Source organism: Anas platyrhynchos, chromosome 5, assembly GCF_047663525.1.
Source record: "Anas platyrhynchos isolate ZD024472 breed Pekin duck chromosome 5, IASCAAS_PekinDuck_T2T, whole genome shotgun sequence".
NCBI lineage: Eukaryota > Metazoa > Chordata > Aves > Anseriformes > Anatidae > Anas > Anas platyrhynchos.
In genome coordinates this window covers 27645261-27659348 of record NC_092591.1, presented here as the reverse complement: position 1 = coordinate 27659348, position 14088 = coordinate 27645261, and the positions used below count along the sequence as shown (strand labels likewise).

At 42.9% G+C, this 14088-nt stretch overlaps 1 protein-coding gene across 5 annotated transcripts in view; it reads right to left on the bottom strand.

Annotated features, from left to right (window-relative positions):
• The window catches only part of BRSK2 (BR serine/threonine kinase 2), a 299783-nt gene that overhangs the window by 96264 nt on the left and 189431 nt on the right, over nucleotides 1-14088 (bottom strand). For all 5 annotated transcript variants that reach the window (XM_072038514.1, XM_021272539.4, XM_038179237.2 and 2 more), the window contains exon 5: nucleotides 11542-11627. In XM_072038514.1, the coding sequence (XP_071894615.1) occupies nucleotides 11542-11627 (86 nt within the window). The remainder of the gene's footprint in view (nucleotides 1-11541; nucleotides 11628-14088) is intronic.

Below are 14088 nucleotides of genomic sequence, written 5' to 3'. Positions count from 1 at the left end.
TTCTCCCTCTCATACTAGAGACAGATTTGGCTAAATATCCCATATGGCAGACCCAAACCTGGCACAGAATCAATCCTAAAATTCTCCTTGACAGCTCCTTCTCTCACTGTGCCCAGCAGAACCTGGATACAGCAGTGCATCTTGCCCCCGAAATTCAAATTGATAGCTGTTTTCTTTTCCTGGGAGGAATTTTATGAAGATGATTGCAGTTACAGGCATAGAGAAAACCATCTCCACTGGTTTCAAATGCACGGTTTTGGAAAATTACAGACCCAGCATTTCTGTCACCCACAGCAGGAACTGCAAAGCAATTTATTTTCATCAACTTCATCTTATTAAAAACACTCAACAAAAATGCACTGACATGTTGTACAAAAAATAAAACAAATTGAAAGACAGGGAGCATTTACAAGGTTATTCATTTCTGCTTGCCACCCAGAAGCACCAGATATAATAATGCAAGTGAACAGGGGAGAACATCTGAAAAAGATTTGTGCCTATGACAAGTTAAGGGACATAGAGAAGCACAGCGACGATGTATCCTGATCTGACAAAGCTCCTAATGTGACAGGAGTTAGAAGGACGATGAACACATTCCCCAGTGGTCAAGTGCAAGAAACAAATGCTGCAGGGATTGTTCCACGAGTACAATGTGGTTATGTTGCATCCAGCATTTCTGAGCTCAGATTTGCAGCTGGTCGCCTGCCAACCTATTCCCTCCAGTACAACTGTGCTGCGTTTTTTTTTAGGATAGCCCCCAACTAGGAGACTTTTGATTAAACAAGGACACCATTCAGCACCTGCCTCCATCTCGGTGCCAGCCAAGGTTTTGCTGGCACGTGACAGGGCACAGCAGCAGTCAGCGCACACGCTATTTCCAAACAGGCCAGTGAGAGGGGTTTAAACATTTCCAAGTGTTGCACCAGATCTAACCACCACCATGCAGCTTACCCAATCCCCACTCACTACTATGTATACATATTTCTGTCTCTCTCTATTTTTATGTGAGTAACTCCATAAAGGAAAAACATACACATTCTGAAAGGCTTTCAAGCCAAACAGAAAAAGCAAATGAAAGAAAAAGCATTATGCCAGAGGCTGGAAAATAAGGAGTACAGACACAAAATCTTTCCTGAATCTGTGGCACAGAGGAGAATCCGGATCTCCTGAGTCCACACCAGTGACTAAAATCCTTTACTTGTGTAAAGTGCTATGGGATTGGAAGCATGCCAGCGCCAGCTCTTGGAGGACCTAGGAGAAGGTAAATAGCATAGAGCCTGCAGGAGAGAAAACACTAAAAAGTATTTTCCTGTGTCTCTCCTTCCCTTTTTAGCTTTCCCAGATACGACATGCTCTCATCTCACTTTGCTACTGTTTTTCCCATTTTTTCAGAGCAAGGGAACGAATTCTAAAAACCCAGAAGAGTTGCCAGCACTACTCTCCTATTACATTAGAAGATGAAAAGTGACTTACAGGTGAAGGAAGTGTTTTTTAAATCCTGCCTACGTAAGACTGATGGCATCAGTCTTCCCACTGTAAAAATGGAACAAACCCTGCTCTGTAATTGCCATCGCAAGGAAGGCTCAAGGAAAGGCAAGGCTGGCAGCAGGCACCCCACCTGCAGGGATAATACAGACAGGGGCTACATTAGGACAAAAGACTCCATAAGAGCACTTAGCTCCCACCTCTTGGATGCTCTGGGCGCACACCAGTTCTTCTCATCCTTGCATTTCACATGGGACAACCATTGTGCACATTACCTCCTGTTCTTTACAAAGTCACCCAGTATCTGAGCTGGGCTTAGTCCCTGTTGTCTCTTGCCCCTTTCTACTCAATGCTGTCCCCACCAGCTTCCTTTCTGCTTGCTAGGACTGCAAAAATGAGAAACCGACAGGCTTCTGCAGCTTGCTATGAAGCCTATTGCACATGGTGTTAAAAATAAATTCTCAATCAAGGATTTTCCTCACTAGATATATTCTTTAAGAGGTTGCAAAAGTTTTTGCAGGCAACAGCTTGCTTTCATAAGGACACCAAGGCCTAAGGCTTGCATGGTATTTCTTCATGCCCCTGCCACAAGCCAAGATATGAAACAAAAACATCCCCGGTGAAGATTCTGAGTCTCAATGAGACAACACTTTGATTTTTCAAGACAAAGAAGCTAAATGCTTAATGCAAGAATGGTTTCATCTGCTGGAGTGGAGCTGAGAGATTGCACGCAGCTGTGTTTTATCTACTCCCTTTGCCATCTTTCCATCTGCATCGCAGCATCACCATCTCCCCAGTAAAAGCTAGTAAGTTCCTAACCTCAGATGACCCACTACATACCAAATCAGAAGCATGCACGCAGCTTAGAAAAGTAATGACCCTATACTAGTTTCTTTCTTTTTCCCTTTCTTTCTTTGCTTTCTTCCTTCTTTCTGTTTCACTTTATTTACTCTTTCAGGAACCCAAACAGTAAGCAAATAATAAGAGAAACCAAACAGTACCGCAAAGGAGGGACGATTTCTGCATGTAAAAAAGATGGAGTAGCCAAGATGAATATAAAGAAATGGCCTTAAACCACCTTTGCATCTCTCAGATTATGGCTGTATCAGGAACCAGCAGAGACCTCACAGCTCTTTGTCTTACAGCTGCCTCTCCATGGCTGACTATGGCTTCTCCAATTTAGATTAGAAATTTAACAACAAAAAAAACCACTATACCTGTCTCCTCCTTATTACCCCAAATTGCCTGTATGCTGAGGATCACAAGCTATGATGGCCTACAGGCCACCAGTGACACATTATTCCTGCACCTGAAACACTTCCCTAAAAATCATTTTAGTCTTTTCCAAACCCTTTGTGCCAGTAGGACTCCTATAAACACAGTGAATGATCCATTTTCCCCTGTGAATGATCAGTAAATATAAGATGATCAACAACATGTTTAAACATAATTCAACAAAACATAATCCACCATATTTTTGGTGATATCCAACTATGCTGCCTACCTGCCAGGGCTGTTAAGATTTGGGATGCCAACACCAGAAATTAAAAGACCAAAAGCTTTTGCCCCAACACTCAAAAAAAAAACAACAAACACAAAACAACAACAACAACAAACAAAAGAAAAAAAAACAGCCAACAAACAACCTTGCAAAATTTTTGTTTTCAGATAAAAAAGTCAGTACAGTTCTCTTCCTTTCCTCCCAAATAAATGAAGACCTTCAAGGTCATTAAGTCCCGCCATCCACCTGACCTACTAAGTCTACCACTAAAACACGTCCCTTAGTGCCACATCTTCACACATCTTCAGGGATGGATGGGGATTCCACCACTACCCTGGGCAGCCTGTCCCAATGCTTGACCACCGTCCCCATGAAGAAATTCTTCCTCATATCTGATCTAAACCTCCCCTGGTGCAACTTGAGGCTGTTAAATGCTAAAAATTCTTGTCTAATTTTAGCTAGGTAACTTCTATACTGATTAATTTATCATCTTCTCTTTCATTTTGATATATTCTTGCCCTACTACTAGCAATTCAAAATAGGTATAGGATCATCACTGCAATATGATTTTCTTAGCTTTCTGCTTTGACCACTCCTTCCATGTCTCCTCTGTCTCCTCCTTTTGTTAAATTTCTATGCATTTGTTAAATTTCCAGGCAAATAATTCTGTGCTTTCACAACATCCCCTACTCTTGGAAGGACACCATTCTTCTTAACCACAGAGCTACGGCATTGTTTTTCTTCAGCTCATTCCTGAAGACTGTTCTTTGCCGTAATGGCTGACAACAGCTTGACTTGCCCATCATGAGGTTTCCAGCAGTTGCTTTGTGATCTGAATTCCAAGCTGGTGCACAGATTCTCTTTTTGCCCCCTTCTTGTCCAGTGCCAGCACAGCGAGGTCTTTTGCATGACCAGATTGCCTTTGTGCTGCAACACTACAAAGACATCACTCAAAGGAGCCATGAAGACATGATGGTTTCTCCTTCCCACCTGGTGGATTATGTTACACCTTATTAATGGATGTCTCTGCCCAGGCCTTGGGGAACTTTGAGAACTAACTCACAGTACTCCCACTGAGGCAACACTGCTACATGCTACCTCTAAAGCAGGGCTGCAACAAAATGAACAGGCTGGCTCTGAGCAATGCCTGGAAAAATACTGTTAAAGAAAGACCGTCTGGCACAGAAAACACCAGGATCATGCATTACCAGATATCTATGGCAGAATAATAACAACAAAAACAGACACCCCACTTATAATTTGTAGAAGATGAAAAGCTGTCTGTAAACCATTAGCAGGAATGGTGTGAAATACTGAAATTCATGCCAGATGGGATTGCCCACAGCAGCCCATCACTATACATTCTAGTGTGGGTATGCAGTTCCTGTTTTCTCAGCCTTATAGATGAAGAAAATTTATGAGACATTCACAGCTACACAAATTAGATCCTCTGGGGCGATACAAATGTATTTATTACTAGAAAAGCATTAAATGGATAGAGATCTTTTGATGAAAGCTCATACTGAAACACAAGGTATTTCAGGTAAGTATTATAAATGCTAAAATAATACAAGTAACAAGAATAGTCTCTGGTGCTCTAGGAAAGGTAGTCAATTCATGCAGCTTCTTGTTTTGGTCAGGCAATAGGTTCATCAGGACATGTGATTAGCTGCCTGTTAGGGTAGCAGCTAATATTCAATTTTTTATTAAATGGTACAGTATTTATCCATATGATGTACAACCTCAATTAAACCTAAACAAGTAGGATGGTCTTCTACATGTGCCTGAATTTAGTCACCACTGGGTGATGTTCTAGGGCTTTTACTACGCCAGAAATTAGACTGGGTATTCATGTGGGGCTGACTAGCTTTTAAGACGCACAACTTAGATGTGCACTACAACAAGATGTACAACCCAGATACAATTACACAGGATGAGACACAGACAAAAAGAAGGAAAATCAGTGGAGTTCCTGCTTATTTCCTCCATGCTCAGGAGTTTACTGCTTTGTGGTATAATGCCTGTGGGTAAGGAACTTTGTGAAATGACCATATGTGCTGAGATGTTCAGCTACTCTTGTCATATCATTTAATAGATGATGATTATATGAAAATCATGCTAATAATAATATGAAGACAAGGGAACATAGCATAGATTAAGACAATATGGAGTTTACACAGACGTCCAAGCAATTACTGAGGGCAGGGACACAAGTCAAGTAGGAATCTCCTTTATAGAAACAGATACATCTTTAGCTCTTTCCTGTCCTTACACTTCTTAGAGTCCGTACGTGTAAAAAGCTCTTGCTTTACTCCAAAAAGATTAGCCAAAGAATCATACACAAACCAAAAGAGCCACACCACAAATGTCATTTGCTAGCACCAGCACCAATCCTGTTGAAGTGTGAACCATCTCGCAGGAAGCCAAAATCCCCAGCAGATGACTCATCAAAAACTACTTTCAGCTAAGAGTTAGAAAACTCAACACATTTCAAAGCTGTGGTGAATCAGCAAGGGATCTGTCTGGAACGACAGACTGCCAAATAAAAGCCTCTAGAAAAGAAAGTCCTGGCGATTCCTCTCCCATGCTACCACTCCGTTTGTAAAACACCCTTTCATACATATATATGAAACAACATCTGAATAGCAGAGGAAGGGTTAAAAGCTGCCCAGCCCTGACTGACAAGCTGTAATTCTTTGACGGCTTTTTCCCTGCACTGTTTTCTATTGATTAAATAATCTCTATCAGATATTAAGCCCCTTGTTATTGGCGCAGCCTATAAATTATTCAGAAGTTATATAAATTCTTATGGCGGGCATGAATTTTTAAACCCTAATTTGGCACCGGACCAGGAACTCCTTATTTTTTATTTTTTTTCCTTGCCTTCAAGAAAATGTGCATGCATTAGATTTCTTTTTCCAAAAGACAAGTTTAACTGTGATCTGCTTGTTTGAGCAGAGATCGCGTTGGGTTGCTAATTCTGTTTGGACTTGCAGAGAGTGGGGGTTTTGGAGAGGAAAGAGAGGCAGCTGGAATTGCCACTGTTGCGCTCTGTACCTGTGACTTAGAGGGGATGAAAAGTGTTTCAAGCACTGCCTTCACGGGGAGCAGCCAGTCGTGCCAAGGCACCACAGCGTTTCCTGAACGTGATTTTTGTGCCCACGCAAAATGGAAGAGACCAGAGGGATCCTCTGTGCAGGATGGGCTGAGCTGAGACGTGTTGGCTCACCACTGCAAGTCTGCCAGCGACCATACACTTCTGGGGTCTATTCTTGAGAGCTGAGAGGCCTTTCCTTTAACGACAAAGGCCTAGATACACCCAAAGGTGCACACAAATTCTCTGAAGGAGAATCTCAGCCCTTAAATGCTCTGAGGAGGTGGACCTGCATCTCCCCTTCACCGCTGCTTGTGTGAGGGCATTGCTGCGCTGAGGGCCTGCTTCCCAATGCCAGGCCAAGAGGCCCAACACCACGGCTGTTCGCCACCTCACGTGTCAGGCAGTGAGCAGAGGACACCGTCAGGCTTTTGGGCAGAGCTTATTAAGGCCATGTAGCACAGACTGTACCTTTAACCACCACCATCCTGTGCCAGGCTGGCGTCCCGCAGGCTGTGACACCAGCCCGGGCCCAGCACCCACTCCCCTCGGCCTCCCGCCAGCTCCGCGGCCCCAGGCCCTCCTGTGGCGCTCGGCCCCACACATGCTGGCTCCACTCCCAACTCCGACCACCCCCGTGCCTCTAATTCCTGGCAGTACTAAAACTCCTCAGCAGCAGAAGAAAAGGGGCCAAAGTGGCTGGTTGTGAACATTTCTCTCATTTCTAACCGTGGCCCAGATGGGACATCGTTTTGTCTTCCAGTCATGTTCTGTTTTCTTTCCCTGTGTCCACAGCATCTGACCCCCCATGACCAGACTACCAAGAAGCACGCCTATCAAGAAATTAATTTTCAGTGCTGAGCCCTTGGAGCCACTCCAACTTTCTGAACCCTCCTTCTGCCTTTTGACAGCTTTTCCCCACAGATGGATCGAATGCCAAAGTCCTGGGCTACCGATAACAAAAGAACAAGCAGAATCCTTTCTTCTCTTTCTCGCATCCTCTGTCACCTCACAATTAGTTTTTAACAAAAAAGGAACAGAATTACAGGAAAACCCTGCAGGAAAGGACTGGCAGCATGAATGCCTCTGCAGACAGCACCAGAGCTGTAAGTCTTTGACACCTACTGGCAGCTGGTCTTGTCTAAGCCAGAACCGTGAGCTGTGCGCGGGTAGGAGGACATTTTAATTTTGTTATCTGGCTCATTGGGAAGCACCTTCACCTCTGGTATCAGGAGGTGGCGTGTTGTGTACATCGCAACGAGGCTTGGGCACTTGCCCAGTGATAGCACGGTCTTGCTGAACGATGAGAAGGGGAACTGTTGTGCTCGGAAAAATTGCTGATGAATGCATGGTGCATTTCAGAGAATGGGAGACGATGCCAATATTCTGATGTCCACTCTTTCTCTCAAAACAGATTCTTCTTTAAAATGCTGATCAAGTTGAACAACAGGGAGATTAAAATAAATGTTCCGACAAAATTTGAAAAAAAAATCAGAAGTGTAAAAATTTAAAAATGCCTGGATATAAATATATACATATATATATACAAATATCTACATGCACCTGTGAGTAGAAATTTACTCGTATATATACAGCCATGTTGATGGAAAGGGAGTCGAGAATTACTAGTAGAAATATCCACAAGAAAAGGGCATGGAATGGTCCAAGGATGTCTTTATTCTATCTCATTCCCACTCCCTGCCAAAACTCCACTAATTTAAACCGAACAGATGATGAAATGAGATTGAACAGATAATGCCAGCTCTGTCAGGACTTCTCCAGCAAAATTGTATCAGTGTGACATATCCGCTTTGGAAAGGGAAGGTCCTTTCTCTTTGGACTCTATGATGGCACTTTTGTTGCACGCAAACAGTTCCTCCAACAGTGGGACAATTGCTTTTGTAAGTCTACGAGGAAAGCTGAATTTACTGATAAATGTACATTATAAGAGATCTAAAAATAAAATGTAAGATTGCTTCCTAAAAAAACCTTCACTCATGCAGCTTTTTCTCCTCTTATTTAATCCTCAACGTCTGTTCACGAGAACCTCATGCTCATTCACAGGGCTAGAGCTGTTAATAACGTATAAACTCCTCCCTTCTCTACTACACAAAAGTCCATCTGGGGCCAGTTCAGGGAAGACCTTTTCCATATGTAGCACAGAGGAAAGAGGACCATCACCCCAGTTGATGTGGTTTGCTTGCCACACAGAAACCAGAAGACTAAAGGACTGTTTCCCCTCCACTGTGCATTAAAGAACATGTCTAAAACTCAGCTTTGCTGTTACCTTGCTCCTTTCCTTAGTTTATTTACATTCCCCTACAATTCCTGACCATCTGAACCTGGTTAGTCATAATTACTGGTGCACACTCAAATTTTGGCAGCTCATTGATCACTCCCCATTATGAATCAGTGATGTAAGTTGTTAGAGTACTCTGGGCTTACCACACACCAGCCTGCTTTACCTCATTCTCTATCTTTAAAATGGGAGGATGACCTCCCTGCCCATCCTTCCAGGCTGTTTTGTCCCTTAACATTATCTGTTGGGAGGCAGGGAGGCACAGATTGCCTATAGCTATTTCTAAATTACCTGTTACTGTGGGGTCCCAATCTTGCTTAAAGGCTGTCCGTGTGATCATGCAACAAATACAAGATAGAACAACTGTCTGCAATAATACTATTTTAGCCAACATAATGTGTATCTGGTATGGTGTATCAGCACACACACAGAGAACTGCCGTTGAGCTGCGTTTTTCCCCTCTGTATCTAGAATTGCAGTCCACAGTCTTATGGTTAAGTACAACAACTCAAAATACAGCATGTAGAGCTACAAGTCTTAGGCCTCATAATTATCTCTCCGACCACCTTGATAAAAACAGTAACCCCACCACCAACAACCAACCAAATGAAAAATGACTGCTAGGCTAACACAGATATGCTAACAAGTTTTTTGTTATTATTTTTTGAAACTCATTCTCAGTGTTAAATACACTGTGGAAAAAGGACTTGATTCATGGTTGCATTAGGAATCTACTCAACCAAGCCCCTCGTCACAAATTAAATCATAAACCAAAAGTCAAACATGATTTGTGAAATTAACATTAATCGAGGAAATACTCCCTGGTGCTGCATCGTGATTAGTCTCTAGCATCTGAAATATCACCCATAATTCACAAGCTCCTCTGAAACCATGCCACTATCGTTACTGCTGAGATGGCAGGCATGATGGAAAGGTGCTGCCACAACCAGAGAGCTATCCTTCTTTTGGTGCTGGTGAGAACTAGAGGTCACCGTGTCTTATTATCTGGGAAAGTACATGCATACGCACTTCTCATCCCACACACACTTCACCCCTCCACAGGCACTCTCTTCTAACTCTTAGTTTTATCCAAGACTATGGTTGTTTCTAATTTTGAACAGGAAGGCTTGGCAACAGCTCTGCATTATGCCCTTTCTTTAAAATAGTGACTAATAAAAAATGAAATGTATTAGGAGTCACTGGCACTTTCAGGGAGTTAGTGTCTTTCAGCAGAGGAATTCAGTGCTTTAGTGTGGAGAGGCAGACAGCAGCTCTGACACAGCTCTGATGGGAGCAATGGCACGAAGATGACTGTGTCACCGGCAAAGCCCTGTTTGGAGCCCAACATTTTTTAGAAGCCAGGAATTCCAGATATAGCTTAAAGATATGGGTGGCTTCCATTTACAAGGTGATCTTCAGCAAGAAGACAACTTGTCTGCCAAGAAGTGCAGTCATTTTTTGGAAGTCATGGTGTAAGACCATCCCCACTGCTCTGAGCACTAGATATTCTTTGTTTGGAGCAAAATATGCCCCAAGCCTTTCAGGGAAAAGAAGGATTGCTCAGCTCAGCTGCTGACTTCACTGGTGTTCAGAGCAACAAAAAAGCTTCAGCACCTCTATAACCCCTCTCCTCACCCCAAGTGATGACCATGGCCTTTGTCCTTCAGGTTTTCCTACGTTGTCTGCACCACATGGGTGTACCACACCTACCTGGAACACATCAGCTGCACGCTGGGTTAGGGCGTGTGTGTGTGTGTGTGTGTGTGTACACCTAAAATAAGCAACATCCAAATAAACAAGAATCACAAAGAATGTTCCTTCTCTCTTAACTGAAGAAAAGCCTGGGGCCTTATCCAACCCACACTGAAAGCAGAACACAGAGGTGTGTACTCTTACAAATGGCACCAACCCCTTCTCTGGATTAAAGGACAACAACCTGACTGTTAACCCTCATTTCCCTTTCCTATCCCTCTCCTGCACACACAGCAGTCTCCATCACATCTGGGCCTCCGTCCTCAGCTGGGGCAAACCAGGATTAATGGAGTCATGACCATTTGTGCCACTGAGAACAGAGCGCTCAGCATCCAGCTCAGAAAGCATCTGAGCCAGCCTCCACCCCGTGCCTGCATGAGTGCACTCTGGCAACCCCACTTCACCACAAATGGCAGGCGCTGCCCCAGAGGAGGACAGGAAATCCAAAAGAAATTACTGCCTGCTCTACTAAGCTAACCCTTTGGCACAGAGGCCTCACTTCCTAGAACAGGAATTCATTGCTCCAGTAACAAGGCTGGCTGAAAAGTCCACGAGGGATTGTTACCTCCATTCAGCACACTTTCTTTGGGTAAACAGTTATTCCCTTCTTGTGTTGTGACATTAAGGAGAGGTCACTGATGGATGGTGGTTCTTAAAAATAGTTTAATTTTTTTTAAACACTCTCTTCTACTTGCAATAACCTGTTAAAAAGCTGAAAATAACATTGAGTTCCCTACTGGTTTGCCCTTTTCCATTTGGAGAGCATTGATTTTTTTTCCTGTTGTGCCAAGATTAATGTGGCCTGTTTGTTTGACAACAGATTCAACATATCTAGTGCACTGTCAAGCTAAAATGACTCTGTCTGTGGGCAGCATCCCTGCTTGGCACTGGCAATGATCTGAGAAAGAAAGGCTTTGCTAGTTAACTCTTACTGCTGAAACACGAGGAGATTTCAGTGGCCCTCAAAACCGAAATTTATTATTGGTGGCAAAGTTAAAACACTGCCAGTGAGAGTCAAGGGATTCAGTGAAGACTATTAGGCAAGGGAGGTTATCCAAAACATTCACTTAACAATTTGATTCCAAATGGTTCCAGATCTTACAGGTACAAACCTTCCTCTCCTCTTGCTCTTTGATACTAAAAATTAGTTTGTTCTCTCTCCTCCATTTTAAGTAGAAAAAGAAAGAGCATATAAGCAAAGTACAAAGAAGAAAAGGAGAAAAGCCAAGAAGATACGGACTGTTCCTTCCTCATTCAAATATCAGATATGACATGGAGACCAGATGAGGGTGGACCACCCTCCCTTTCCCCCCGTTCTTTTGGATGTGACACCAAGTCCAAAACCCTCCTCTCCCTCCCATCCTTCCTCCTTCCCTTCCCCTTTCTCTGGCAAAAGCCAGTAATACCTACAAATATTTTTTATTTTCGTAAACATCATGCAGCTTTAAAACGTGGGGATGTTCTATCAACTTCAGGATGGCTATTTCCCGCTCCACCTGGAAGAAACAAAAAGAAATACAGAAGATTAGAAGTGAGGTATTAGAATGTATTATGTATCGCCACACATTTTTTTTTTTTCCCATTTATCCATTTCCCACTCCTCTACATATGCAGGGGATTCTTCAACTTATAACCATGTATAACGTTTAGCAATCAAATACTTTAAGAAAAAGTAATTTATTCAGCCTCAGCACTCCTTGCCCTGCAGGAGAGAAAAAAAGCAAAGTGTCAAAGTTCAAAGAAGAGTCCCAAATCTACCAAAGAGAGTCAGCGACAGGAGCTAGATGAGCATCCAAAGCTGCTCCTGCCTTACCACTCAAAGTGGTGACAAATTCCTGAAGCATGGAAACTCCAGCACGGCATTTAGGTCTCTCCTGACCTCCCACAGGTACAGGAGTGGCCACATTGCAGTATGTATTGCATACTCCACTAATATAAAAACATTCTCATTCTGAAGAACTTGATGTGTATGTAGGGGAGACAAAGAGTGGAAGAGCAGTGTGATTTAATAGCTGCAGAACTGAGGCATAGAAAGAGAAAGAAAGAAAAGAAGTGACATAAGAAGTACAAGGCACAACAAGAAATTAAACCCGATTACTGGAATCTCGGTGTTCAGAGCCTTAAGCATAAGACCATGTTTTCTCTCAATTCCCAATCTGTCTAAGCACGGCTACTTCTAAGAGCGTGTCTTTAACACTGAGTTAATAAATTGTGACTAAGTCCCTGTAATTAGCACAAGTCTTGTTCTTACCCAAAATTCCTATCATGACTGCAATGTGGTTTGAACTTGAATTTACTAAGGGTTTTCATTAGAGATGAAGTCAGTGCAATTCCTCGGCTGCCAGCAAAATTGCTCTGTGCTGCTCAAAGCCACACTGTAACCGCTCTGATTTGACCTAGGCTAACTTGAAGGGAGTGAATGTAGCACTGTGGAGACTGTAGATAACCGAAATAAACTCTGCAACAAGACACAGTCTAAGCAATGCACAGTCAGGCATGACAAATTTCCAGGAATTCACAAAGGCAAGAAAATGACCTAAAGATGAAGACACGAACAACTAGGTAGTTTTATTTATTTTTTATTTTTTATTTTTTTTTCCAGTCCTTTAAATAACTGATTGTCCTGAAGCTGCTATCCTAACAATCTATCCTAACAATCAAAACATGAACAAACTACAAAACCACACATGAACACCTCCTCAGCAGGGATCAGATGAGTAATTAGGAACTTGTGCCTTAATTTTGATGTCCTTTAATTTCCTGAGATGTCATCCTCCACTAAACCTGAACACAGCCAACTTTCTTTGAGTGCACGTCAGATACTCAATGGGAAATCAGAAGGTGTTAGTTTTCCAGCACTGTGAAGAGGATGAGGGTTTCCTGGCACACTGGTTGTCACCCCAGATCTCTCTTCCTTGATACCACCACACAAAAACAACAAAAGCAACTCCAACATCAAACTTGACCTTCCTCATGTATCAGGATGGAGGAAAGGGTTTTTGCACATGAATCAGTCTTATTCTTTCAAAGACATGCTGCAGACTTAAAAGCCATTTGGCAGATCTACTTCCATCCGCATTTAGGATCTCTGGAAGAAGCTACTTCAAGAACTGGTGAGAAGTGTATCAGGAGGCTCTACTGGAATCATGTATGTGCCTCAGCTCATCAACATGTATGTACACAGGTCAGCGCTTCCACAACTGCCATGAATTCAGTGTATGTGCAGTACCTGATGGCGACAGCTCTGTAGGCATAACTGGCTCATGACCAGCACTTAGATCAAAGCCACTTATACAGTAGAAAACAAAAGCTGGATAGATCTCAACTGTACAGATACTCCACCAAAAAAAAAAAAAACCACAGGAGGAGAGCTCCTTTATGTCATTTTTGTCTCATCCTCTAAAAGACCTGTTACTCTTTTCCCCTATGAGATATGCACTGATATTTGCAGAGAGCTGTGTAAGCTGAATTTGCTTCAAGAAAGAAGAAAAACCAAACAGAAGCAGCACGCACTTCCATAACAATCCTTCAGCGGTACTGAGATTCAGACATCAGCATCATGCACTGTAACCACTCAGAAACTGAAACTCCAACAGCAAAATGCCCTTTGGATGAGGGAGACCAGCAATTTCAAGGGGAATGAAATTCCCTGCAGATTTGCTCTCTGACTGCACTGGAGACTCACTTCTGAAAACCTCTTGGGGGGTGCTGTGGTGAAACACGTTCAGACCAAGTGAGTGATGGATGGCAGCATCCAGTCAGGGCCCAGCTTGGTGGCTGTCCTACAGCAAGAGGTGAGGCAGTGATTTATGACTACTGCTCAGAGAAAGGAATTCAGTTACAGCACTGCATGGCCTGTGTTCAATATGAGAATATCAGACAGGAAAGCAAATACACACTTCCCACCTGCATACTTACGCAAGAAACCAACTACAAAGAAATAGCCCGAGTTACTTT